General features: G+C 39.5%; 1 protein-coding gene across 1 annotated transcript in view; it reads right to left on the bottom strand.

Annotated features, from left to right (window-relative positions):
- LOC126176358 (cytochrome P450 4g15-like) overlaps window positions 1-25,973 on the bottom strand; it is a 224,741-nt gene extending 198,768 nt beyond the window's left edge. The window contains exon 1 of the mRNA XM_049923512.1: window positions 25,762-25,973. Within this exon, the coding sequence (XP_049779469.1) occupies window positions 25,762-25,973 (212 nt within the window). The remainder of the gene's footprint in view (window positions 1-25,761) is intronic.
- Between the last annotated feature and the right edge of the window lie 1,423 nt (window positions 25,974-27,396).

The following is a 27,396-nucleotide window of genomic DNA, read 5'->3' as shown; positions in this document are numbered from 1 at the left end:
GGCTCGTGTAATTCGATCACACATTTTCAAAGGAAATTCATACAAACAGTAAAAAATGGGAAGTACTGTGAGAGAATGAATTTAGCACCACACTAGGGACAAAGTGGACTGAAGAAAGAGAAAAAATCCACGGAGAAGAAATGAGAGTTCCTTGGATACTATGAAGGCTGGTACATAACAGCATTGCATGAGCCTATAGTGTTCAATCACAGCTGATGATAATACTATGTTTATAAACACAACATAATTTATTTCTAGTCAATCAGTCATTGTGCTGGTATATAATAATCGTCCTGACTAACGATTGCTAACGTAGCGGCAATGCTGTAAGATTTCGGTTTACTTGCGAACTCGTCCACTCTTTCTCCTTTCGATGCTTTATCTGATCTTATGCAGGCGGGGACTTCGGAGATGACCTCATATGCCCGTTGGCAAGTTTAAAGAGAGTATACGGAGTTCGTCTCTGATCTCTGCTGGAGTATTTTTAGGTAGATAGACCGCGACAGTAAACTCAGGTTTTGGCCAGGTAATTTGGTTTTGCACTCTGGAATCAGGTGATCATTCTGCCAGCTATGTACATGGATACAGAAGGTGTGAAGTCTTATTCTGAGTAGCAGTGAAAATCAGAGCGACACGAATAATCAATCGGTCATGGTATTACGATGGAAATAATCGTTTGTGAATAATATTATTGATGCGAGTCCTCTAAGGACAATAAATCAAAATTTTTATGGAAATCTTTTCAGAAACGTTTAACATTACTTGGTGGCGTATTAAGGACGCTCCACCCCTTAATGAGAAAATCATTAAACCCTATCTCATGAGTCTTTTACGTAGTAGATTACTAAGGACGTCGAGAGATAAATTAATTGTGCAAAATTTGGAAAATGCATAAGGTCTGCTTGAATTTCTGGATGGGCTAGAACACTCGAACCTATCGAAATCTCTTGAGAGATCTAACTGCATTGACAGAGATGATCAGAGTAAGAATAAAGAAACGACACGTGTGGCAGTGGAAAAACAAATCTAATACATGAAGTCAATTACGTGGAGGAAATGAAAAGTTCTCACTGAACTTCATAATAGAAGGACAGAACGAATAGTCAGATTTTTCATCAAAGTGTAAGGATCATATTCAAGGCCTTCGAAAGAGAGTTGTGTGTGTGAAAAGTAGCTGATGTTGAGAAGATACTTAACTGGCCAAGGATACAATTAAAGATCTATGAAAATCGATGGCAGCAGTTAACTGTTTTTCAGAGGAGAACTAACGGTACCTTTCTTGTAATACAATATAAGTATTTGTAGGTCAATAGTAAGCTTCTCATAATAAGTTAATTTCTCTTTCGCTTTTGGTCTAGTAAGACTGAAGCCTAAGCATTACTGGGAATGAATCATTCAACAACTGCCCGATGCAACATCATACATTTACCCCCCTGACGAGTATGTAAAAAATGAGAGTTGCAATTCTCAGTGACAGGTAGAACGACCACCAGGGTTCATTATCGTTATTCGTGTTTAGTGTTGTTGCGAGGGTATGTGCGTACTAGACCTATCCAAATTCCACATGCACAGCATTCAGCATGAGTCTGCGTAACCTCATTGCTTTGATCCTAAGCTACTTTATAAGGATAGAGATAGCTTGTTCTGTAAAGAACTGTAATCCACATGAAGTAATGATGTGCGATGGTGAAGAATTCGACACGTCATCATACGAGTACATAGCTGATAATCTTTATGGTATTGCTACACAGGTTATCGGCCTAATGAAACACGTGGCAAACGGTCCCTGATTGTTTGGTTTTGTAGGTTTACGATCAAAAATGTATGCCTATAACAAACTGGAAGGTGCCATCCACAGGTGGGCTAAGGGCGTATGTCACGTTGCATTAAGAGCCCTCTCTATCAAAGACTATTTGCAGCTACTGGAAGGTGGTGTTCGCCGTCTCTGCTGTAACTGCAGCATATGGTGCAGTAAACTAATATTTGATCAAGAGGACTTGGGTGCACACTTTGCTGCAATCGAAGGTCGGCGTGTTGCCTCATGACGATAAAAGAGCCATTTGTGATGACAAGAATGAAACTCAAACTAATCACATGTTGAGAGAGAAGTGTGACAGGACTCTGAATGAGAGGGACAGAATGAGATTCGGAGTAAATGTTGCAGAATAGTATAAGCCTTTCATCATAGTGTAAGTACGTGTGTGTGTGTGTGTGTGTGTGTGTGTGTGTGTGTGTGTGTGTGTATGTGTTGTGTAAATATTTATTTAGTTATGCACACCACGATTGTGAGCAATGGGTATTGTGTACACATTTATATATACACCTTGCAAAATAAATACCTGCACTCCATGTTTGTCGACAAGGATTGTATTTTCACACCATGCACATCACAAAAAAAGGAGTTGTATATAAGAAGTATATATAATGACCTTGCGTATCATGTAAATAGAATAATTTTTAAGTTTCACTTGCCACTAGCCATCCAAGTCAGTTTAGCTTTTTAAGTGTAGATGTATATGTATACATAGTTCACAGTCCATCAAAATTGTTCAAATGTTCAAATGTGTGTGAAATTTTATGGGACTTAACTGATAAGGCCATCAATCCCTAAGCTTACACACTACGTAACCAAAATTATCCTAAGGACAAACACACACACACCCATGCCCGAGGGACCAGCCGCACCGTCCACGAATGCAGCGCCTTAGACCGCTCATCATCATCAAAACTGTTGTTGTATAACAACCATGTAACTGTTACTATTGGGACTGTCTAGTGTAAGAATAAAAGTATCTCTGTATTCGTTTTCCACATAGATTTAAATAGCTGAAAATTGTTAATATTTCAACCAGTGAACTTTTTCTTATTATTGTGTAAGAAAGAAGTATATCTGTGTTGAATAATACCACCAAATTGTATCTCAAGAAGAAAACAATATCTCAAGAATCAATTTATATCTGTGAGAACTAAATAAAAGTGAATACGTTACCATACGTCTTTGTTGTTGTTATATACATAAAAAATACCCCTGTTGTGTATATATATGATGTGCTAAACACAAGTGACTTAGTTTTGAATACAATAGTGAAGTTTAAAGGCAAAGATAACAAAATATATATAATGTTTGTATGGGATTGCACCTATTGTGTAGCACAAATTGGATTTTGGGAGCAGGAGGCAAGAGACCGTGTCTCCTACCAAATACATGTAGTAAATATCTCCAAACTTATATCACCAATACTTGAAGGAAACCAGAGAGATAATGTGTGGGCCACGCTATATACCACCAAGGTCGGAGAAGGGCGAAAAGAAATCACACATAGATTGTGTGATAAAAATTCATTTATTTTTCTTCCAAATTAAAGGTAATTTTACATTTTCATAACCAGATACATTACTGTTGTCACACATCTTCTTCTTTTAGAGTCGATGGAGAGCAGGACACTCGTGGAATTTCATGTCTAGCATAGCGGCTAACTTGAAGATTCAAAACATCCATGTGATCCCCTGACCTTTGACGTAAATTATAGTATCCATGTCGTCGAATAATGGAAGCAACATCACCAAATCTTCGTAGGGTAGAACAGTACCATTCCAGTGAATTCCATGGTAGAAATGTGTTATCGAGTTTGCATTACTCCATCTTTCACCACACTTCGCATCATTAAAAGACCTCGGCAGTGTAATGTTTGCTAAGAATGTTTCCACTATTTTGGCATCTTCTGTGTGTGCATCGAATGCAACATTCTTAAGTATGGGCTATCTAGCGTCATAATTATTGACACCCTGAATGTGTGCAGTGATGTTAACACCGAGATGCCACTGTAAAATGCTATGGGTATGGCTCAGCACCAGTTCATTTATACAGCTTATTGTACAACATTGTGAGCAGGCAAATTGTTAATCACATACTCATGTAGAACTAGAGAATATACTGCAGTGTGTTCTCGGAAATACGCCGAAGATTCATATTATATTCGTACATCTGTATGTACAAATTTAATTATCTAATAATGTTTGGAGTGTACTGATACGTCGATAGGCACCAGCTCCATTGAATATACTTACATCGATGTGGTGTCTGTCCTTTGGGACATGTCCGAAAGAACAGACACTATATCGATATAAGTATATAGTTCTGGCAATATCGGCCATGACCTTCTTCTTCTGTGCGGATGCACACAAATTCCCCGAAATCTTACGGGACTTGGTAAGAATGTCTTCCACGAGTAATGAGTGTGTTGGGGTGGCACACTGCGAATGTTGTGTGTGGATATACAAGGTGAGAATGTGGGTCTCGCGGGAAGCGTGCGCAAGGTAGTCCCTGCAGTCGCGCTCTGCTCTCTGCCCTCGGTTGCTCAGATGGATAGAGCGTCTGCCATGTAAGCAGGAGATCCCGGGTTCGAGTCCCAGTCGGGGCACGCATTTTCACCTGCCCCATTGATATAGATCAACGCCCTTCAGCAGCTGAAGGTATTAACATAATTCTAATTTCGTTTTAGCTCCTTTGAATTTACGTAGGCTGAGTAGACATCTTTCCTCCTTATACTATGAAGCATAGAATCTCCCATACATATCTTATAACAGATCGTTTAAGTTTTCATTCTACTGCACGTATAAATTATCATATGGTTAGAATTCGGAGTTCAGGTAAACTCTGTTATTAGTTAACCTGTAATTGTGAAATTTGATGGATACAGTTATTATATTCCCTCTTCTATAGGAAGCTTCAAAAGCTGCTCATCCAACATGGTGATGTGTGGCATTTTCCATATTATTTTATTGATGGTGACCTCGTTCTCATCTTGAAATCCTTGAATGTTTGAGCTATCTGTTGCACTCCATACCAGACTAAGTTCCTTTTTAGCATTCAGAACTATTCACCACATTTCTTCAAAGTATCCCTTCAGCGGTTTTAGAGTATACATGCAGCAAATCTCTTGTATTCTTCCACTATTCTATCTAGTGGCTCATCTATGAAGCAATATTAATTGGATGTTTCATACTAAATGTGGCGGATGGGTAACGTTTACGTGAGAAGTGTTTCTGGCATATAATACGCTCGTCATTTTCCACTGGGGTAGTTATATCGAACGACGTCACTGCGAAGTTTCACACCTACTGATTTAAGATACTCGCAGTTAGAACGTGTTATCAGCTTTCTGCTATGTTGTGAAGTGCCACGATGTGCGTTGTGCTTGTTGGTTCTATAACTCTAAAAAGTCATCCTGTCTTCGTTGACAATACGAGACGTTGCTGCTGCTGCGAGCCCTCGCTGTTTGAAGGTCGCCACCGCTGATTCTGATCCGGAAAGTTAACTATCGTTGTTTAAAGTCGGAGTATATGGCATTGCATCTGAATCTCAACTGAAGAGTGAATGTTTAAGACACCTCCTTGTACACCCTTCTTCATAAACGTTAGGAGAAACGTGATCCACACATACCCATACAAGTAAGTATAAAAGTCCTAGTAGCGATGAAAATTGTAGACCACATGTCTTCTGACGGTGAAGTATCGTTGTAACTCTTCTGAAGGCTGCAAGTCTCAAAATATCAGATGTTGTTTGTATATTTCTTAACATACGCCACCCAGCATGTTTATGGTCCCCCAGCAATAACCAAATTCACAATTCCACTTTATCCAGATTTCCACATAGTCTTCAGTAATGTATCCTGCATAAACACACCACGAAATCTTCGAATACTGAATATTTTCCTAACAAACTTGAGTAGATCTGTATTTGTAAGCGGTCTGTCCGGTAGAACAGCTAACGGTTCTTTTAATGAACACACATAATCTTACCTTGTATGGTTTCAGTTACAGTTCTTTCCTTACGGCTGCTGTTTCCATCATGTGGTTATTTCTTGCTTCCTCCAGCTGATCCTGGGAGTTCTGGACATTCTTGACCGGTCTGACAACATCCGAAGCACCACCCGCCAGTGAACCCTCACTGAGAGATCTGCGAGAGCGGTGATGAGTAGGAGGATAATTTCGTCTGATATCTCGTGTATCGGCAGAACCCAGGATACTTTAACCGGTACTTCATGTTTCAGAGCCCTTTTAGCTGCGTACATCGCTGTCAGCATACAGTTTGTTGAACACAGCTGCTCTGGAGTCTTCTTCTCCTTCAGTCCATGACCTGCGACATTCTTAGCTTGCTTGAAATTCGTACCCAAGCCCAACTTAATTTTACTATGCAGGGTTTCATCAGCTACAAATGCTGCAATGCACTGCCTTTTACCAATATTTTTCTCCCATGTATTGCCTTAGCTGTATCAGCTAAAACTCGATCTGCATCGTGACATGCTGGGAGATCTTTACATTTCTCGTTTGCAGTATTATGTTTGAAACACTCCTCATCAAGCAGGTTAATCCCCTTATGAGGCTTTGTGCCAGATCCACATAATAGTTCTTTGGAATATGCTATTCGACTGGAAGATTGTCGAGAATTCCACCATCTTCTATATGTGTCTTCTACCGTCCATTTTATGCTACTATACTCGCTGTGCTCTGTGCGCACCATTATACAGCAAATTGTCAGCGTCAGTCTAGCTGTGTCGTGTTGCAGGAAAACCTTCTACGTAAAACCACCCTGGAATTTCAGGGTGACTGCTATCTTTTAACAAGTAAGTACAGGGATTTGTTCTTTGCATTTTGTGATTATCTCACTCTACTAGTTAGCGAGGTATGATTTCTCAAATGCTGTCTTGTGTTTTGAGACATATGCCAAATTACCCATATTAAATTTCGATTTACATGGATCCAGCATTTTAATACAATACTGTAAGGTATCCATGAGTCCATTATCGTGAACATCGATTGGCCTCAACTTCATTGTGCTGTGTTTGGTTCGATTACACTGTGCAGTTGTTACAGGGAGGATAGCCCTCCATTTGTATGAACCGCAAAGATTAAAGCATATCCACTTTTGACCTTTTATTGTTCTGTGCAGACATTCGACTGTACTCGCCTTCAGGTGGGTGAATGTTGAGCAGTGATACATTCCATACCTATTGTAAAACTCTCAAACGCGATTCGTTTGGAGGTTGTTTGAGCATCGATTCGTCCCTGTCCTCAGCAAAGGCTCAGACACCTCAGCGCCATGTCTCCCCTTTCTTTTTATTAACAGGTAATGTCCAGGCAATTTTGGAGTGTGAATCAATAATCAGTAAAGTATAATTGAGTCCATTATTCACATATGAATATTCCCACATAATTAGACGATCTGCCTGCCATGAGTCACCCAAACCTTTATCATAACATGCTTATGAGGGTACGTCTTACATGATGGTTTGTGCAGTTCTCGAACTAATGCCTCCATACTTTTTCGATTAACCTCTTTCCTTAGCCTCGGAGTTTATTTAAACAACTCCAATCAATGAGCAGTATTACCACCAGCAGCTGACGCCATGAGCAGTCGCAGTTGATCTGTTAGCGCATTTGAATCCTCGAACTATATATACTGTGGCAGTTAATTGCTGATTATTTTATGCTGAATGTCAGTACTATCACCAATGCTATGTCGAGCACCTAATATAATTTTTATAAAGGTTCCGCGTTGTGCACAGCACTGGCTTCCCCTTCCCTACGTACACCAATCCAAGTGCAGTATGTTAAAAAAAATGGTTCAAATGGCTCTGAGCACTATGGGACTTAACTTCTAAGGTCATCAGTCCCATAGAACCTACAACTACTTAAACCTAACTAACCTAAGGACATCAAACACATCCATCCCCGAGGCAGGATTCGAACCTGCGACCGTAGCGGCCGCGCGGTTCCAGACTGTAGCGCCTTTAACCGCTTGGCCACCCCGGCCGGCGTGCAGTATGTCATCATACATCTACCGATCTTTGGCTGGATAATTTACAGTTTTGGTGGAGTTAGGAAAATGGGTTCCATAGACCAGTTGTTCTTTTAAATTCCGTATCACCAACCGCTTTTTTTTCTTTTAAGCTTATAGGCTGCATGGCCAACATATATGATTTCTTACGACTGATAACAATTGTTTTGTCTATCCTAGTATCACTGTGACACTTTATGAAATCAGCAACGCCATCGGCGTTTAGTAATTCCGCTGAGAATTCATCAAGACAATCAGTAACTGGTTTAAAGGTTTTTCTCAGTGTCTGCTCTCGATCCAGATGGTCTAACCATAGCAGACGTATCTTCTCTCAAACAAACTTCTACGCCATGATGATGTAATGCTTAGTTGATATCTAGTCATTCACTAAGAGGACTCCTTCTCAGGAGTACACATTTTGTCCAATTCTATCAGCCTTTACAGACATGTACATACGTTTGAATTCCCTTAGCCGTTACACATTGGTCGTCTACTTTCTTTCTCAGAACGCTCTCGGTGTACATCTCTAGCTCCTTAACCCTGGCATCTAAATTATTGATCAGTCTCAGAAGGGTCTGGGCATACATCTCTAGGCCATTAATTTTATGTTCGAGACGTGAACTTCTTCATCTAGGTACAGACACATTTTCTGTCTATTCACACCTATTCTGTAAGGGCGAATGCCTGATATACATGCGAACGTGCTTGGGCTGTGATGTAAACTAATGTACTCATAACTTTGTATATATATATACTCGGGCGTGGATGTGTGTGATGTCCTTAGGTTAGTTAGGTTTAACTAGTTCTAAGTTCTAGGGGACCGAAGACCTCAGATGTTAAGTCCCATAGTGCTCAGGGCCATTTGAACCATACTATGTGTTGTGTGTTGTTCCAGCACTTTCTGCATATCTTTAGAAAATCATTGAATTAGATTACATTCGATTAGATTTACTTTCATTACAATTGATCCATAGTGAGAAGGTCCTCCAGTATGTACAACATGTCAGAAATACAATAATACATGACAAATATTTACAACTTAAGCAAATAAGCAGATGTACCATACACAGGTCCCTAGCGAGATGATCGTCAATTCTTTTTCGTTTCATGTTTTTCGTTTCCTATATGAAAGGATCATTTTATAGCACTCATTTACTAACATCGCATTAATGCACTGAATTTAAAATTTAAAAAAATTCTATTTATAAGTTAATAAACATGTAATAGAGCTACTACAATCCTTATTTACGATGAACACATTACTGCACTGAAATGGTGCAGAAGTTGGATTGTTCATTATACACACAAACACACACACACACACACACACACACACACACACACACACACACACACACACACACATACACATACACACACAAAATCAGTTGGCCCTACTGTGAAATTCATTAATGGAGTAGAAGGTGTTGGCCACCAATAAATCCTTTAGGCTTCTCTTAAACTGAATTTCATTGGTTGTTAAGCTTTTTATGGCTGCTGACAAGTTATAGAAATGTGTGTTCCTGAACAATCAACTCTTTTTCTGTACCAGAGTAAGTGACTTTAAATCGTTATGAAGATTATTCTTATTTCTAGTACTGATTCATGAACTGGGCTGATGATTTGAAAAAGTGATATACGAAACGACAATTTTCATTAAGGAATAAATATATTCGGAAGTAATAGTTAGTATCCTTAGTTCCCTAAACAGGCCTCTGCAGGGTGTTCTTGAGTTCAAACCACATATCCCTCTTATTGTATGCTTTTGTGCCTGGAAAACTTTAGATTGGTTTGATGAATAACACCAAAAAATTATACCATATAACATTACGGTATAACGACATGTCAGTTCCTATATGTGACCAGTATATGTGTTTGAAAGCCAAATTATATTGTTTGGAAGCTATAATCAGTTTTGCATTATAACTTACCAACCGTTTTGGGATTATGCAATATGTTTGACTCAAATAAAATACGTCAACACCTTTATGATGACCAAAACAGAAATATCGTAGAATTTGATTCTGGTCTTCCACAGCAACATCGTCAAATATTAACACGGTTTTGATTTACTTTTTCTGGTAGAGGTATTTGACTGCTTTGACTGAATGTCATGTATATTACACCCATTACGACTTGCAATATATTATTCAGTAACTCGTCCTTCGTCTCAAATAGTGGTTTTGAAAATACACAAACATGCCCAAGGTGGACTCCATCTGGTTGTGTTTTTGGTGACATTACAACATTTGCCTTCCAGCAGTTGGATGGAGCTACAATTATTGCTTGTATATATATGAGGTAGGAGTTTCCCACTCTTCTTCTTCTTCTTCTTCTCGTCTTCTTCCGCACCATCACATGACGAGTCCCTTACAACAAGGTACTGATGTTTCACCCACCTTGCCATGATACTAACTACATCGTGTTTTGGTGCACAATGGGCTTTTATAGAGACAATTAACACTCATATTAATTATAATAACATTATGTTTAGCCACTAAAACGAAGTCATATTACAGATTCAGATACAATGCCTTATGTCATATAATGATCGGGTAGTTAAATAAGAAAGACAACAAAAATTTAAGATAAAATTTATTTATTTACATCAGCAGTGGTATACATCATTACAAATCCTAATTCAATCGCAACAGTACAGTATTTTGCATATGAAGGTTTCTGGCATGCACAGAACTCAGCTTGTATTTTTCTCAAGCTGATGGGTGTTTTTTTAGCTTCATCTTTTGACACCACGCTCTAAATCGTCTGCCTGTATGCTGTACGTATGGAAATAGTTCACAATATCTTTTTACACAGTTTTAAAAAAATGTGTGTGAAATATTATGGGACTTAACTTCTAAGGTCCCTAAGCTTACACATTACTTAACCTAAATTATCCCTGGACAAAGACACACACCCATGCCCGAGGGAGGACTCGAACCTCCGCCTGGACCAGCCGCCCAGTCCATGACAGCAGCGCCTTAGACCCTCAGCTAATCCAGTGCGGCACAGTTTTGAAACGCAGCAATCCACAGTTTAGTCTTTCTAACACAAAGGACAGCATCATCTGTAGGCCAAACAAGTTTGTGACAGTGGAGTGTCGCAGATGTATGAGTCGACCTCCAGATCTCACTATGAGTGTCACGCCATTCTGCAATAATGTTATAGCCAGCACAGTAAACTGTCCAGAGACAGATGAGATGAAGAATATTTGAAGGTCATCCGCTGACTGATGTAAGGTTCTACACAACTGCATTCCATCTCTTTAAACTGCTTTTTAACAATTCTCAATGTGTTTTCAGTTCCTAACACAACATGCCAATAACTGTCTAATGATGCTTCTTATACCAGTATTTAAGCACTTCGAATGACTAGCTGCTAAATTATAAGTAGAAGTGAAAAGCAGTAGATCACTGGGATAGAACGGCACCTTCCCATCCTCCACATCAAAAATGTGGGTATGTTCTCCAATGTTCCATACGTTGGAGAATAGCACTGCCCTACACCAGTGGTGTAGGCCCCCAGCACAGTTCTTCTGAACGTTGGGAGTGTCTGGGTGCCTTAATTACACAAATTGCCGACAGAATGGGTAATAGCTGCTCGTTGTCCTGCTCCAACATGCTGATCAGGTGCACTACAAGATCCCATGGTGCTACTGCCACTGCTCATGCTGAGAGGTGGAGTTTGTGCAGGTTCTGATGAGCCAGCAGTGGCTGCTGCTAGCCTGGACGTACCAGAGGTTGCTGCAGGTCTGGATATGTTGGGGGATGCCGCAGGTCTGAACTTACCAGAGATCGCTGTACAAAGAAGACGAAACAATAAGGATCCACATACAAAGACATGGAATTGAACAGAGACATATTAGTAAACCACATGTACTTACTTTTATCCTTCTTCTGTGAGATAGAGGCACAGCATCTCAACTGCTGTTGATGATTAATGATTCTTCCACTGACTGATGCAACTGAGAAAACATCTTTGTATTCCTCTGATGTCACAATGATGTGCATGGATGTAGCATTCCTGCACGCCTGTTGGGAGATGGGAGACCTGAGGGGATTTCCTAGGAGGTGGAAAAGAGACTCTGATCTGAACTGGTGAGAAGTGTGGGAGAGGAGGACAGAGGAGGGTTGGCGGTTTCTCACTAGGAGGGATTATTATCAAGGAGTCATAAATCAGTCATCAGGGGGTCATAAATCAGTTGCATAACAATAGGCTAAGGGGAAGGGAAAGGTGATGATTTGTCCCTGAGTGCATGCTTGCCCCTGAATATATGCAACCTGCACAAACAAAGCTGCCAGAGCCAGCTTTGTCTCACTACATTTTTTGATTGACAGAGTTGTTGGGTGACCTACTGATGAATACAGTGACAAATACCATCCAACTGGCGCATTATATCTTCAAAATAGCGAGCTGGTTGGGGGGGGGGGGTCTTTCCCATAATGCTCCAGACGCTAGCAGTTTAGGAGAGAGCAAGTGAACTTGCTGTTCAAGGTAGGGTTTGGAAGCATGAAGACAACCAACAGAAACTCTCGCTGTGTGAGGGTGTGTATGATCTTGCTGACATTTAAGTGTAGGATGGCTTGCCATGAAAGGCAACAAAATGGAGAATAGACTGTCATCGAGGCATCGCTGTGCCATAAAGGTGAGACAGACAATAGCCAGAGGGGTCCTGATACGAAATGAAATGACACCCAAAACAATCACTGTTGGTTGTCAGGATGTACGACTGAAGACAGTGTAGTTAGTATCCCACAGCCATCTGGGGCGCCTCCAGGCACGTCTTTGCTGGCTCAAATGGCTCTGAGGCCTACTGGACTTAAATATCTGAGGTCATCAGTCCCCTAAAACTAGTTAAACCTAACTAACCTAAGGACATCACACTCATCCATGCCCAAGGCAGGGACCGTAGGAGTCACGCGGTTCCAGACTGAAGCGCCTAGAACCGGCCAGCCATCTTTGAGAAACCAGGTTTTAAATTGTAAGACATTTCCAGAGGCAGATGTGGACTCTGACCACAATCAATTGGTTATGAACTGTATATTAATACTGAAGAAAGTGCAAAAAAGTGGAATTTGAGGACATGGGACCTGGATAAACGGAAAGAACCTGAGATTGTAGAGAGTTTCAGGGAGAGCATTAGGGAACGACTGAAAATGATAGGGGAAAGAAATACAATAGAAGAATGGGTAGCTTTGAGAGATAAAATAGTGAAGGCAGCAGAGGATGACGTAGATAAAAAGAGGAGGGCTAATAGAAATCCTTGGGTAACAAAAAAGATACCGAATTTAATTGACGAAAGGAGAAATTATAAAATTGCAGTAAATAAAGCAGGCAAAAAGGAATACAAACGTCTCAAAAATGAGATCTACAGGAAGTGCAAAATGGCTGAGCAGGGATGGCTAGAGGACAAATGTAAGGATGTAGAGGCGCATATCACTAGGGGTGAGATAGATACTGCCTACAGGAAAATTAAAGATACCTTTGGAGAAAAGAGAACCACTTGCATGAATATCAAGAGCTTAGATGGAAACCCAGTTCTAAGCCAAGAAGGGAAAGTAGAAAGGTGGAAGGAGTATATAGGGGGTCTATACAAGGGAGATGTTCTTGAGGACAATATTATAGAAATGGAAGAGAATTTAGATGAAGATGAAATGGGAGATATGATAATACGTGAAGAGTTTGACAGAGTACTGGAAGACCTGTGTCGAAACAATACCACTGGAGTAGACAACATTCCATTAGAACTACTGGCAGCCTTGGGAGAGCAAGGCCTAACAAAACTCTACCATCTAGTGAGCAAGATGTATGAGACAGGCGAAATACCCTCAGACTTCAAGAAGAGTATAATAATTCCAATTCCAAAGAAAACAGGTGTTGACAGATGTGACTATCAGTTTAATAAGCCACGACTGTGAAATACTAACGTTAACTCTTTACAGACGAATGGAAAAACTGGTAGAAGCCGACCTCGGGGACGATCAGTTTGGATTCCGTAGAAATATTGGAACACGTGAGGCAATACTGACCCTACGACTTGTCTTAGAAAATAGATTAAGGAAAGTCAAACCTACGTTTCTAGCATTTGTAAACTTAGAGGAAGCGTTTGACAATGTTCACTGGAATACTCTCTTTCAAATTCTGAAGGTGGCAGGAGTAAAATACAGGGAGTGAAAGGCTATTTGCAATTTGTACAGAAACCATATGACAGTCATAAGAGTCTAGGGACATGAAAGGGAAGCAGTGGTTGGGAAGGGAGTGAGACAATCTATATATTGAGGAAGCAGTAAAGGAAACAAAAGAAAAATCAATGGATAAGAAATAAAAACTTTGAGGTTCGCCGATGACATTGTAATTCTGCCAGAGACAGGAAAGGACGTGGAGGAGCAGCCGAACCGAATGAACAGTGTTTTGAAAGGAGGATATAAGATGAACATCAACAAAAGCAAAGCGAGGATAATGGAATGTAGTAGAATTAAATCGTGTGATGCAGCGGGAATTAGATCAGGAAACGAGACGCTGAAAGTAGTAAATGAGGTTTGCTATTTGGGGAGCAAAGTAACTGATGATGGTCGAAGTAGAGAGGATATAAAATGTAGACTGGCAATGGTATGGAAAGCGTCTCTGGAGAAGAGAAATTTGTTAACATCGAGTATAGATTTAAGTGTCAGAAAGTCGTTTGTGAAAGTATTTGTATTGAGTGTCGCCGTGTACGGAAGTGAAACATGGACGATAAATAGTTTCGACAAGAAGAGAATAGAAGCTTTTGAAATGTGGTGCTACAGAAGAATGCTGAAGATTTAATTTAATCCATTATGGAGTCGAGGTAGCAGTTGTCGTTAGACTGGTTATCACTCTTAGCATTCAACCGCGATTCTTATACATATATTTTAACAACGCGTTTCAAGAGACAATGCTCCCATCATCAGGTTGTAAAATCTATGTCATGAAATTAAACGGACTAAAAAGACAAAATACCATCACAAATAGTTGGGAAGTCCATAGAATAAAACAGAATTAAAAGTATATTGGACTGTGGGTCCTCGTCTTACATTGAAGTTGTTGACACCAGTCGATGGCCGTCCCATAGCTACCAAATATGCTGTCGCACTGTGCCGGCTCGGGAGCTGTTGTGGACTGATGTGCCTAGGTGTTGTGGCGTGGTTACAGCCGTGTGCTTGACGGTAATGCTATGCTATTGGACGCCTGATTTCCTTATTGCATTGTTCTGCTATTGTTAGCCTCTCGCCACTCCGTCAGTGACATCCTACAAGTTTAAAGTCGCATACCTACCCTAAAATAATTCTAAAAACCCGCTAAAAATCATCTCATTTCTTTAAAATTATCTTGTGCATTTAGAATATTGCTTTGTTTCTTTTCATGGATAGCTATCTCGAATTCCTCTAGTAAATCAACTTTCTTCCCTTTCTTTTCTACATGCAATATTTCTACGTTGTCTTCTATGCTCTTAAGGGGATGGCCTGTTTCTTATATATAGTTCGCAACAGCTGATTTGTCATAATTTCCTAACCTGAGCGCATCTTTATGTTCTTTATACCGGATCGCGAATGATCTTCCTGTCTGCCCTATATATTTTGCATAACAAGTTCTGCACTGAATCTTATAAACTCCCGATCTTTCAAACTTATTTCTCTTCTCGCCAATATCGTGCTTAAGGCTATACCTCACTAGGTTATTAGTCTGAAAAGCTATTTTAACATCTTATGGCTAAAAAATATTTGCTATCTTTTGTGAGACTGTTCCGTAGTATGGCATCGTGATAATTTTCATTTTCTCTCCATCAGGTTTATTCTTTTTGCGCTTATTACTTTTCCGTAACAGTTTTTTAACCATATCTATTCTGTAACCGTTATTCATCGCTATTCTCTTAACGGTATTAATTTCAGTCTCCCTATCTTTTTCGCTCATAGGTATATTGACTGCCCTATGCACGAGACTACGGAAAGCAGCTTCTTTACAAGCCTGCGGATGGCATGAATCATTCGGGATCACGGCATCAGTCGTAGTTTGTTTTCTATAAACGGAGAACGCATGTTTGTTGCCCTGCTTTTTTATATTCATGTCCAGGAACTGTAAACAATTGTCAGTTTCATACTCCACGGTAAATTCTATTTTATTATGTGCGTCGTTGAACTTTTTTTCTACTTGCTCAATGTCCTCGCGGAACCATCGACAAGTAACAGAGTGTCGTCTACATAAAGTTTGTAATAAACAATTTTATCCATAATTTTACCGTCAGAATTTGGAACTTTATCTTCAAGGTCATTGATAAAAATGTCCTTGATGGATGAAATTAAAGATACGCAAGTCACTGACACTTCCCGTTTGGTTTCGTTGGATGTTAAGAACTTATACTCCAGTGTTCCGGTTAACGAAACTATAGAAATGATTAAGAGAAATTTCCTTAAATACGGTAAAATTTCAACGCAAGAGACAATTGAATTTATTGAACTCCTACAGCTCATTACAAGTTCTAATTATTTTACGTTTAATAACAAATTTTATATTCAGGACGATGGGTTTGCCATGAGGTCCAGCATTTCAGGAACTATGGCTTTTCAGACTAATAACCTAGTGAGGTATATCCTTAAGCACGATATTGGCGAGAAGGGAAATAAGTTTGAAAGATCGGGAGTTTATAAGATTCAGTGCAGAACTTGTGATGCAAAATATATAGGGCAGACAGGAAGATCATTCGCGATCCGGTATAAAGAACATAAAGATGCGCTCAAGTTAGGAAATTATGACAAATCAGCTGTTGCGAACCATATATATGAAACAGGCCATCCCCTTAAGAGCATAGAAGACAACGTAGAAATATTCCATGTAGAAAAGAAAGGGAGGAAACTTGATTTACTAGAGGAATTCGAGATAGCTATCCATGAAAAGAAACAAAGCAATATGCTAAATGCACAAGATAATTTTAAGGAAATGAGATATTTTAGCGGGTTTTTAGAATTATTTTAGGGTAGGTATGCGACTTTAAACTTGTAGCATGTCACTGATGGAGTGGCGGGAGGCTAACAATAGCAGACCAATGCAATAAGGAAATCAGGCGCCCAATGGCATAGCGTGACCGTCAAGCACACGGCTGTAACCACGCCACAACACCTAGGCACGTCAGTCCACAACAGCTCCCGAGCCGGCACAGTGCGACAGCATATTTGGTAGCTATGGAACGGCCATCGACTGGTGTCAACAACTTCAATGTAAGACGAGGACCCACAGTCCAATATACTTTTAATTCTGTTTTATTCTATGGACTTTCCAACTATTTGTGTGGTATTTTGTCTTTTTAGTCCGTTTAATTTCATGACATAGATTTTACAACCTGATGATGGGAGCATTGTCTCTTGAAACGCGTTGTTAAAATATATGTATAAGAATCGCGGTTGAATGCTAACAGTGATAACCACAATGCTGAAGATTAGATGGGTAGATCATATAAGTAATGAGGGGGTATTGACTAGAATTGGAGAGAAGAGAAATATGTGGCACAACTTGACTAGAAGAAGGGATCGTTTGGTAGGGCATATTCTGAGGCATCAAGGGATCACCAATTCAGTATTGGAGGGCAGCGTGGAGGGTAAAAATTGTATAGGGAGACCAAGAGATACACTAAACAGATTTAGAAGGATGTAGGTTGCAGTAGGTACTGGGAGATGAAGAACCTTGCACAGATAGAGTAGCATAGAGAGCTGCGTCAAACCAGTCTCTTGAATGAAAACTACAACAACAACGTTAGGGAAGCTTTTGTTGTTTTTATTTCGTTCTACAATGATCTGTGGATTTAATAGCAGCCTCTAAGCTTAACAATTCTTCGTTAGACAGTGGAACTCCAAAAATCTGTCACCAGTGTTACAGCAGTGAAGGGTAGCTACTATTTATGTATGTTTTCATGTACGCTTTCGCATGTGTGTGTGTGTGTGTGTGTGTGTGTGTGTGTGTGTGTGTGTGTGTGTGTGTGTGTTTGTGAGGAATGAGACAGAGTAACAACTTTTCTGTTATCACTGTGATCAGCTTAGTTCTTCCTGGAGTTAAAACACCCATACTAGTTACTGGCTGAGTACTGACGTACTTACGTACTTTGCTTTGGGGACAGCACGTTGTTGTTGTTATGCGCTGACTGCCATTATATACCGCATATAGAAATCAGTGTACCGTGTTTTAAGGAATAAACAATCGCACCATAAATTAAGGTTTCATTTAGGCATTCGCGCAAAAGGATTCCGACCAGTCCTGAGACTCTCCCCAAGCTTCAGCTTGTATTATAAATATGTACAGCAGATTCCATACAGTAGGCCTACCATGCCTCAGTACTGAGTCAGTGTAAATCAAACCATACGTGTAACGTAACAGAATTCTATACGCTCGCCTCGAAGTCACTGTACGACACATGGTTGGTACCAAGTCGTAATTTCATTCTGCGGCATTAGATTATTATTTATTGGCCCACGATTTATTAGTGTCATCCTACTCGCCAAAGTAATATCCATGGAAGCTGATGCGGGGGATGAAAGCACAAGTCGAGAAATGCGTTCTTTCACGTAACGACCATTCATAAGTTGGTAATAACGATACAAAAAGCTTACTTTCACTTCATTTACTCTGCTAATATATATTTTAGACGTACACGAGAACAAACAGCTAACTTTGAACATGCATTTCATGAGCACCATCTTAATATTCACCACCTCAGAGGAGAATAATTTTAACGGTTGTGACTTAGAGAACGTGGAATATAGTCTAATTTTTTTTAGTATAACTTTTTAAAATACATTTTTCTGTTAATACGATGAAAATTATGTTACGTATTAAAATGGTTACAGAGATAAGTAACAAAGAATGAATCAAAGTGGGGTCTAAGGGTGGTTAGAGTCACAAAGTCCTTTACTATGTAAGACATCATTTGAAACATCAAACCATTGTCTTCTTCTGGTTTGCACATTGGTCCAGTCAGCCACTTAACGAGAAACTGGAGCTACGGTACAGTAAAGCACCATTTAATTTCTGCTTCAAGCAAATCATTAAGAGAGGTATAAGTCAAACATTCTTTTACAGAATTAGTAATTTCATCCGTTCGAAATATTTGTAAAATATTATGACAGTTACTCACCCACAATTTAATCATGACAAGAAACGTTTCGAAAGGGTGGTAGTGAGATAGGAAGATAAACATAGCCACATACAAAATGATTCAGAAAGATCAAGCAGTATTAACAAAAATCTTAGGAAAAATCAGGTGCTAAACTTAAAATCAGATAAAAGACACACAATTGTCGTTATGAAAGGAATGAATATATTGATAAAATTCTTAAATTCTTCACAGAAAACAGTATCATACAATTAAACAAAGAACCAACAAAAGAGTTCCATAACAAACTCAAAACATAGTTATTGAAAACACATTTCCTGATGACTGAATAGATAAAGAAATACATCACCTGAATGAATGCTAAAGCTTACCTATTCAGACCTCAGCCTTAGGTAAACAAGGAAGGAAATCCTGTAAGTCCTGTAGTTAAAAGTATGATAGCTGGGCATACGAACTATCTCACAACATCAGTCAGTTCCTAGAAATGATATCGCACTGGAAACAACATATACGGTAAAGAAACACACTAATTACTTAAATAAAAGACATAAACATTCAGAATGATGTCCATTTTATACCACTAGGAACTTCAAGCTTATATTCCAATATCCTGGCTAAATAAGATATAGCAGTAATAAAGAACAATTTACTAAAGCACAAGAAATGATCACAAGCTGAAATTACTGAATTTATGGAGCTGCAAGAAATAATCCTCAACAACAATAACTGTACATTCAATGGTATCATTTCTCAACAATCATATGGGCTAGACATGAGCTCCTCGATATCTGGCACAATAGGGGACAGTTTCATGAAGCACTTAGATCAGAATATATTTAGCAGTCAGGAAACCTGCTTAAAAGACATAGTACACCACAAAAGACATGCAGATGATACCCACATTTTACTCAGAGGTGGCACCAAAAACACCAGTAGCATCATTAAGTAGTGTAACAATGTACTCAAAATAATAAAATTCACAGCTGAATACAAAAAATAATAGGACTAGCTTTCTAGATTTATGCACAGAAAACAAAACCAGCAATCACAGTTTCAAGGTAAACAGGAAAACACTATCTCTGCCATACCATGTCAGCCACATGTACGCAAGAAAGCTGTATACAAAACGATGGTACACAGACCTAACGCAATTCCACTGGATGAAAAGGACAGGGAAAGAGAATTAAACGTCAGAATGCAAATAGCAATGGCCTATTCTTATACTCGGTACCTAGAACACATTTTGATCATATAAAGTGGTTCCCCAGAAGTAATTACGTATTTGTTCCAAATTTTTTAATAGGCTTCAAGAAAAACTCTTCTTCACTTGTGAATTACGAAGCAACGACCGTCAGCTTAATTACTTGGACAATAATATTACTGTTGACAAAGAAAATCCACTAAGACAGGCAAAATTGTGCCCACTAGTTCAGTGCATCCTCATTCCCATAAGAAACTATCTTTCCATTCAGCCATTCATTGTGAAGTTCCTGTACCTTTTTTATGTGATGTGCTTAATGAATAGATGAAGATGATAATAACGCCTATGTTGCCATGTTCGTTGACAAGATCTTCAATGTTAAAACCGACACTATAGTGACCAAATTAGGTAGCAATGCTATTTCCTACTGTAACCAGTACAAACATGTTTTCTGGATTCCAATTTTGGGCCTATTTCGTATAAAATTCGTCATCTTCTGATTAAAAAATTATGGATTCAAAGTTACCTTTTCAACGAACAATAACTTGCAAAAAATTCTGTTTCAGTATCTCAGATTCACAGTTGCTCCTATACACAAATCAGGAATGTATAATATCACTTGTGATACGTGTCCCGTTTATTATACAGGACAAACTGGAATGTCTTCTAGTGTCACGTAAAAGGAAAATTTATTGGGGGAAAGAGGTATTAATGTATACAATACCACTTTTGCTGATCACCTGTTAATTTCCGGACACAGACCTAAATGCGTTAAAGAAATTTCCGTTTTACATAGAGGAAAGAGACGTCATAGTCTCGATGTATTCGAAGACCTGGAGATTTTGAAGCATATTTCTAAGAACGATGGCCTCGTCCTCAATGAACAGTTACAACTAGGCACCAAAACTTTTTCAGTAGTTCCAATCTACTGCTTGCGGAATTTTGATTCCTCTATTTTTACTATATTTTCCTGCCTCAGGATCTGAAACGTTTTCGTCGAAACTCATAGACATGTGCTATTAGAGTTACCTTCATATATGTATTTTATGGACTGTACACCTGCTTGTAAAATTTTTCTATGTTATTATGTTCTTTACGTAATAGTAATTTCTGTAAAGCATAAGAGATGGCTTATGGAGATACTTAACGTGCTTGACTACTGCGTATTTTCCTAAATACATTCAGCTCTGAAACTTCCTGGCAGATTAAAGCTGTGTGCCGTACCGAGACTCGAACTCCCCACATTATCCTTTCTTCGAGGAGTGCTAGTTCTGCAAGGTTCGCAGAAGAGCTTCTGTGAAGTTTGGAAGGTAGGAGACGAGGTACTGGCAGAATTTAAGCTGTGAGGAGGTGTCGGGAGTCGTGCTTAGGTAGCTCAGTTGATGGAGGACTTGCCCGCGAAAGGCAGAGGTCCCGAGTCCGAGTCTCGGTCCGGCACACAGTTTTAATCTGCCAGAAAGTTTCATATCATCGCAGACTCCGCTGCAGAGTGAAAATCTCATTCTGGATACATTAATCTCTCTTCCCTTATATTTTTTATTTTTGAGACTGTTGCGTGTTCAAGTATTTCTGTTATAATGTTTTCAAATGGTCACACGTCACTCTCTACGACCGATAGGTGGCGTAGCAGGAATGTGAGCCACTGGGCCGAACAGTCTGCAGTTGCTCCTAGCTAGGGGCACGTGGCAAAGGCTGAAATATTTTATTCTATTTTTGAATTGAGCATAGCTGCTGTAATTTCCGAAGATTAGTTTTCCGCAATGTAATTTTACATCAGAAGCCTTAGTACATATCGACAGTTGTCATCTTGTGTTAATGTGTTGTTTGTCATACTAAATTTTCTATGTATTATTTTACAGGGTTTAACAAAATTTCAGTTTGATGAAGACAGCCTTGGTAAGTATCGAAACCTAGTACAAAGTACCAAACAGTTGTTTGCAACCGGTTGGCTGTAAAATCCTATGTTGAAGGTTTAAGGTTGCTGAGTACCAGCCATTCTTAAAACTGTAATACTTCTACCGGACAGGCGTCTAAGATATGTCAAAGTACAAAGATGTAAGAAGAAAATTCTTAAACACAGGTACAGCTGTTAATTTTAATAACCATTCGGAAGAAAAGGTACTTTTGCCAAGTTATGTTAAATTCCATTCTAACATCAGACAGTGCTTGAAAGATCCAAAAACTTTTCAGTGCCTGGTTCCAAAAAATATTTCCTACAAAATTATTGCTTTACACAGGTAAAAGGAGCGATTAAATAAACAGGAGTATATTTGTATTTTGAGCTCACTAAACTTTTTAGCTTACATTTTAATTTTCAGATTGATGCATTTTGGGACTTTTTCAATGATTGATTGGATAACTTTAAGAATTGTATTGAAAAAGGACATATGAGGAAACTGGCTAATCGTAATATTAGTTTTCAAAGGTCTGAGCATAAATTTTTCTTCAGAATTCTGGATAAGACTGAAATAGACTTTGCACCAGAAGAAACTGCCTTGTTCAAAAAATGGCTTAAACACTATGTAGTGTCTTACCTGTCAGATAAAAATGTTGTAGAAAATATCGTTTTGGATACTAAAATAGGCCTTGATAGCTTTAGACGATGCTCGATAAATGAGGACGGATCATGATGTATGAACTATTTTTTAAAAAATGTCAGTATGAATGTGATAAAAAATTGATTAAAAATGTTAATGTCATGCTAACAGGAAACAATGGCAATGTAACGAAGTCTGATAAAGGGAATGCTATATTCATTGCTACTCAGAACGAATATGTCTCTGAAACATTACAATTCTTTGAGCAGAATAACGTTTCAGAGCTAGATGAGGATCGGACCTCCATGATAGAAAAAGAAATTTGGCTTGCTGTTCACAGTGCTGGGCATTTACTTGAACAGTTTCATAGTAGATAGCTTATTAATATGAATCTATAGGCCCCAAACTTCCGTTCCCAGTTTAAAGTACATAAAAGTCACCAACCTATATGTCCGATTGTGAACAGTAAGAACAGTGAATATCGTGAGTTAGCAAGGTTTCTTCAGGAACAAATAATAAATTCTTTGTTTTTCAGAATAATTATTCTGTCATAAATCGTAAAAATCTAGCCAGTAAAATGGAATATCTCCATTTTGACCAAGTAATTTAATTGTTTTCATTAGATATTATGAACGTTTGTATTAAAGTAAAAGATCATAGAATAATTGATAATGTTGAAAAAACCTATGCATTTTTTAAAAATGTATTTCTGATGTGCAAATCACTGACTTAATTCGTTTGTTAAGACTAATAGTATAATACAACTATTTTGTTTTCAGTGCTAAACTAAACCATCAGCCTGACGGCCTGGAAATGCTTAACCCGCTGGCAGGCCTCTTGGCTGATATTTTCATTAATTCACAGGAAGAGAATTCCTTCAATAATTTTTTAGCTGCTGTTACGTCTTATGGTCGATACGTAGATAATATTTTAACCATATACAGCGGTACAGTGGTTCCCCAGAACGAATTCAGCATTTGTTTGAAATTTTTAATAGTCTTCAAGAAAAATTCGGCTTCACTTGTGAATTAGAAAACAAAGAGCGTCAGCTCAATTACTTGAACTTTAGTACTACTGCTGACAAAGTCAGTTTCTTTTAGAAAGTTTCGGAAAGGCACTAATACAAGTCAAATTATGCTCACTAGTTCAGTGCATCCTCATTCCCATAAGGAACTATCTTTACATTCAGCCATTTAACATGAAGTTTCTGTAAATATGTCACGTGACATGCTCAGTGAATAGATGAATGTGATAATAACGGCTATGATGCCACGTTCGCTGACAAGATCTTCAAAGTTGAAACTGACGCTATAGTGACCACATTAGGTAGCAGTGCTGTTTATTAAGGTAACCGGTACAAACATGTTTTCTGGATTCCATTTTTGGGCCTATTTCATATAAAATTCGTCTTCTTCCGATTAAAAAGTATGGATTCGAAGTTACCTTTTCAACGAACAATAACGTGCAAAAAATTCTGTCAGTATCTCAGATCCACAGTTGCTCATATACACAAATCAGGAATGTATAAAATCACTTGTGATACGTGTCCCGCTTAGTATACAGGACAAACTGGAAAGTCTTCTTGTGTCACGTAAAAGGAAAATTTATTGGGAGAAAGAGGTATTAATGTATACAATACCACTTTTTCTGATCTCCTGTTAATTTCCGGACACAGACCGAAATGCGTTAAAGAAAATTCTGTTTTACATAGAGGAAAGAGACGTCACAGTATCGATATATTCGAAGACCTGGAGATTTTGAAGCATATTTTTAAGAACGATGGCCTCATCCTCAATGAACAGTTACAACTAGGCACCAAAACTTTTTCAGTAGTTCCAATCTACTGCTTGCGGAATTTTGATTCTTCTTTTTTTACTATATTTTCCTGCCTCTGGTTCTGAAACGTTTTCGTCGAAACTCATAGACATGTGCTACTAGAGTTACCTTCATATATATATTTTATGGACTGTACACCTGTTTGTAAAATTTTTCTATATCATTCTGTTCTTTACGTAACAGCAATTTCTGTAAAGCATAATAGATGGCTTATGGATATACTTAATGTGCTTGACTGCTGTGTATTTTGCAAAATACATTAAGCTCTGTTCCATTATATTTTGATTTTTGAAACTGTTGGGTGTTCAATTATTTCTGTTATAATGTTTTCAAATGGGTACACGCCACTCTCCACGCCCAATAGGTGGCGCTACTTATATTGATTTCGTGGCAGGAAGGTGAGTCACTAAGCCGATCAGTCTGAAGTTGCTCCTGGCTAGGGGCACATGGCAAAGGCTGAAACGTTTTATTTTATCTTTGACTTGAGCATAGCTGATTTAGTTTCTGATCACTGGTTTTTCACAATGTAATTTTACGGAAGTATCGTTTGTATATCATGACATTTGTGATCTTGTGTTAATGTGCTTTTCGTCATATTGAATTTTCTATGTATTATTTTACAGGTTTGAACAAAATTTCATTCTCATGAAGAGACCCTTAGCTGGAGTCAAAAATCTTATTTACAAGAATGTCTTCACAGAGATTTCAGAACATTTACCTCACAGTACGAGGCATGAAAGTCGCCAGCTACGAAACACCAGCGTAACATTAGTATCTCAATGAAGTCGTGGATGCCTAACAGCTCCCACTGGCTGCTGCAGTTCCACATTTCCCTGCTGCGTTCTCCAGTTGCTATAGCCAGCAGAGTGTATGTACAGCTTTTAATGTCTCCATAACTCGGTACGGAGTGACTTTCAAATGCTGTACGTATTATCGCTGATATTAATTTATTGCTTATCAGCGCTTTAAACGCAAAGAAATTAAGATGAAACTCCTCACGGGCGACTGCCTCATTAGAGGCTGGACACATGCTCCGAATTGGCAACGAAGGAGAAGGAAATTCGTTGAGTTGTTTTCAAAGGAATTTATCCCGCCATTCATCTTAAATAATCCACGGGAACACGGAAAACATGAGTATGGATTATCGGACGGATATTTGGTCCCCACACCTCCGCAACGTCAGTCCATTTTGTAGCCCATTGGCAGTAATTCTCTATATAAACTGGCCTACCTGAATACGTCTCCATATCGTTTGTGCAGTTCTCGAAAGCGGTCCAAGAGGACGGGCTGCTTGTAGAAGTGTAGCACGTTTCCGAGTAAGGGCAGAGTGGGAGGACCCGGCGCCGACGTCCGCTGCCGGCTGGCCCACAGCCAGACACCGAATGCCAGCAGCCCCGCACACAGCGACGCCAGAGACGCGCCAAGAACCGGCCACACAGACATGATGCAACGTTAATAACATCCCTACCACCCGCTGCCTTGTATTTATACTGCCAGCAGACTCGGTTAACCTTTGATAAACTGTGTGTAAAACGTTTTTTCGTTCTTCTTACTTATAACGTCGTTTTCGACGTACCAGAAATTTCCTTGTGTTTTATTACACTGGCAAGAGGTTCTTCTAGAGCGATGGATTACACAACTGCATGTCACGTGTATTCTTGTGTCGACTGCTTGGAGTCCAAAGTCATCTGTACATAATACTTTCAGATTAATGGGACTATTTATTTCTAAAAATTAAAAGAAATATAACTTCTCGTTGTGAGGTGGCCTGCTCTGCTTCTGTGCCTGCTACGAGCAATTACGTATGCACACTATTCCTACTCCCATAACGCACGCTAATTATTGTCTTCCTATTGGTACTGATGAGCTCGAGGTCTGCGACCGAAGTGCGGCCGACCAGCGATGGCCGAATTCCGCGTTCACGAGGGCCACTGAAATCTGTCTGCCAGGAGGTGCGGCGCAGGGCGCTGTTTCCACTGGCGTGCGGATCAGTACCTTCTTGGTTTAAGTTCCCATGGGACCAAACTGCTGAGGTCATCAGTATCTAGGCTTACACACTACTTAAACAAACTTAAACTAACTTACGCTAAGGCCAACACACACATCCATGCCCGGGGCAGGATTCGAACCTGCGACCGTAGCAGCAGCGCGGTTCCGAACTGAAGCGCCTAGAAGCGCTCGGCCACAACGGCCGGCTATGTATGATTAATTACGTGGCTAGGACCAATATATACTTTAGTTTCCCAACCAAAATAAATAAAGTACACTAATCCAACCTTCCTCCCCTGCATCTGTGCAGTTTCCTTGTGTAAGGGGGGGGGGTGGGAGGGTGCGGTGCACTTGGGCTTTTTGTCCAGAAGAACCAAGTTTTGAGTATCTGAAAGGGCACCGCCATTTTTAATTTTCCTCCAGTTCCAAGAGCCTCTGCTGGTATAATTGTGTTAGGAGGTGCACTGGGACTTTCCGTCCAGAAGAACCAGGGTTCGAGTCCCAGAAAGGTAACGCCATTTTTAATTTCCCGACAGTTCCTGGTTGAGGGGTGGCGTGGGATGTCAGCACAGCCCTGGGACAAAGAGGTTCCCACCTTCATTCAAAGTTCCGGAAAAAAAAACATCTGAAGTCATCAGTCCCCTAGAACTTAGAACTACTTAAACCTAACTAACCTAAGGACCTCACACACATCTATGCCCGAGGCAGGATTCAAACCTGAGAGCGTAGCGGTCGCGCGGTTCCTAGAACCGCTCGGCCACACTGGCCGGCTTCCGGCAAAATTCGACCAAAACTGTAAATTCCTGTTTATGGGGTTAGTGGGGGAGGGGGAGGGGTCGTGGAGGGAGGAGGTGTCTGGGACCCACGTGCAGACTAA

This window comes from Schistocerca cancellata, chromosome 3, assembly GCF_023864275.1.
Source record: "Schistocerca cancellata isolate TAMUIC-IGC-003103 chromosome 3, iqSchCanc2.1, whole genome shotgun sequence".
NCBI lineage: Eukaryota > Metazoa > Arthropoda > Insecta > Orthoptera > Acrididae > Schistocerca > Schistocerca cancellata.
This window is presented reverse-complemented; position numbering and strand designations above follow the sequence as displayed.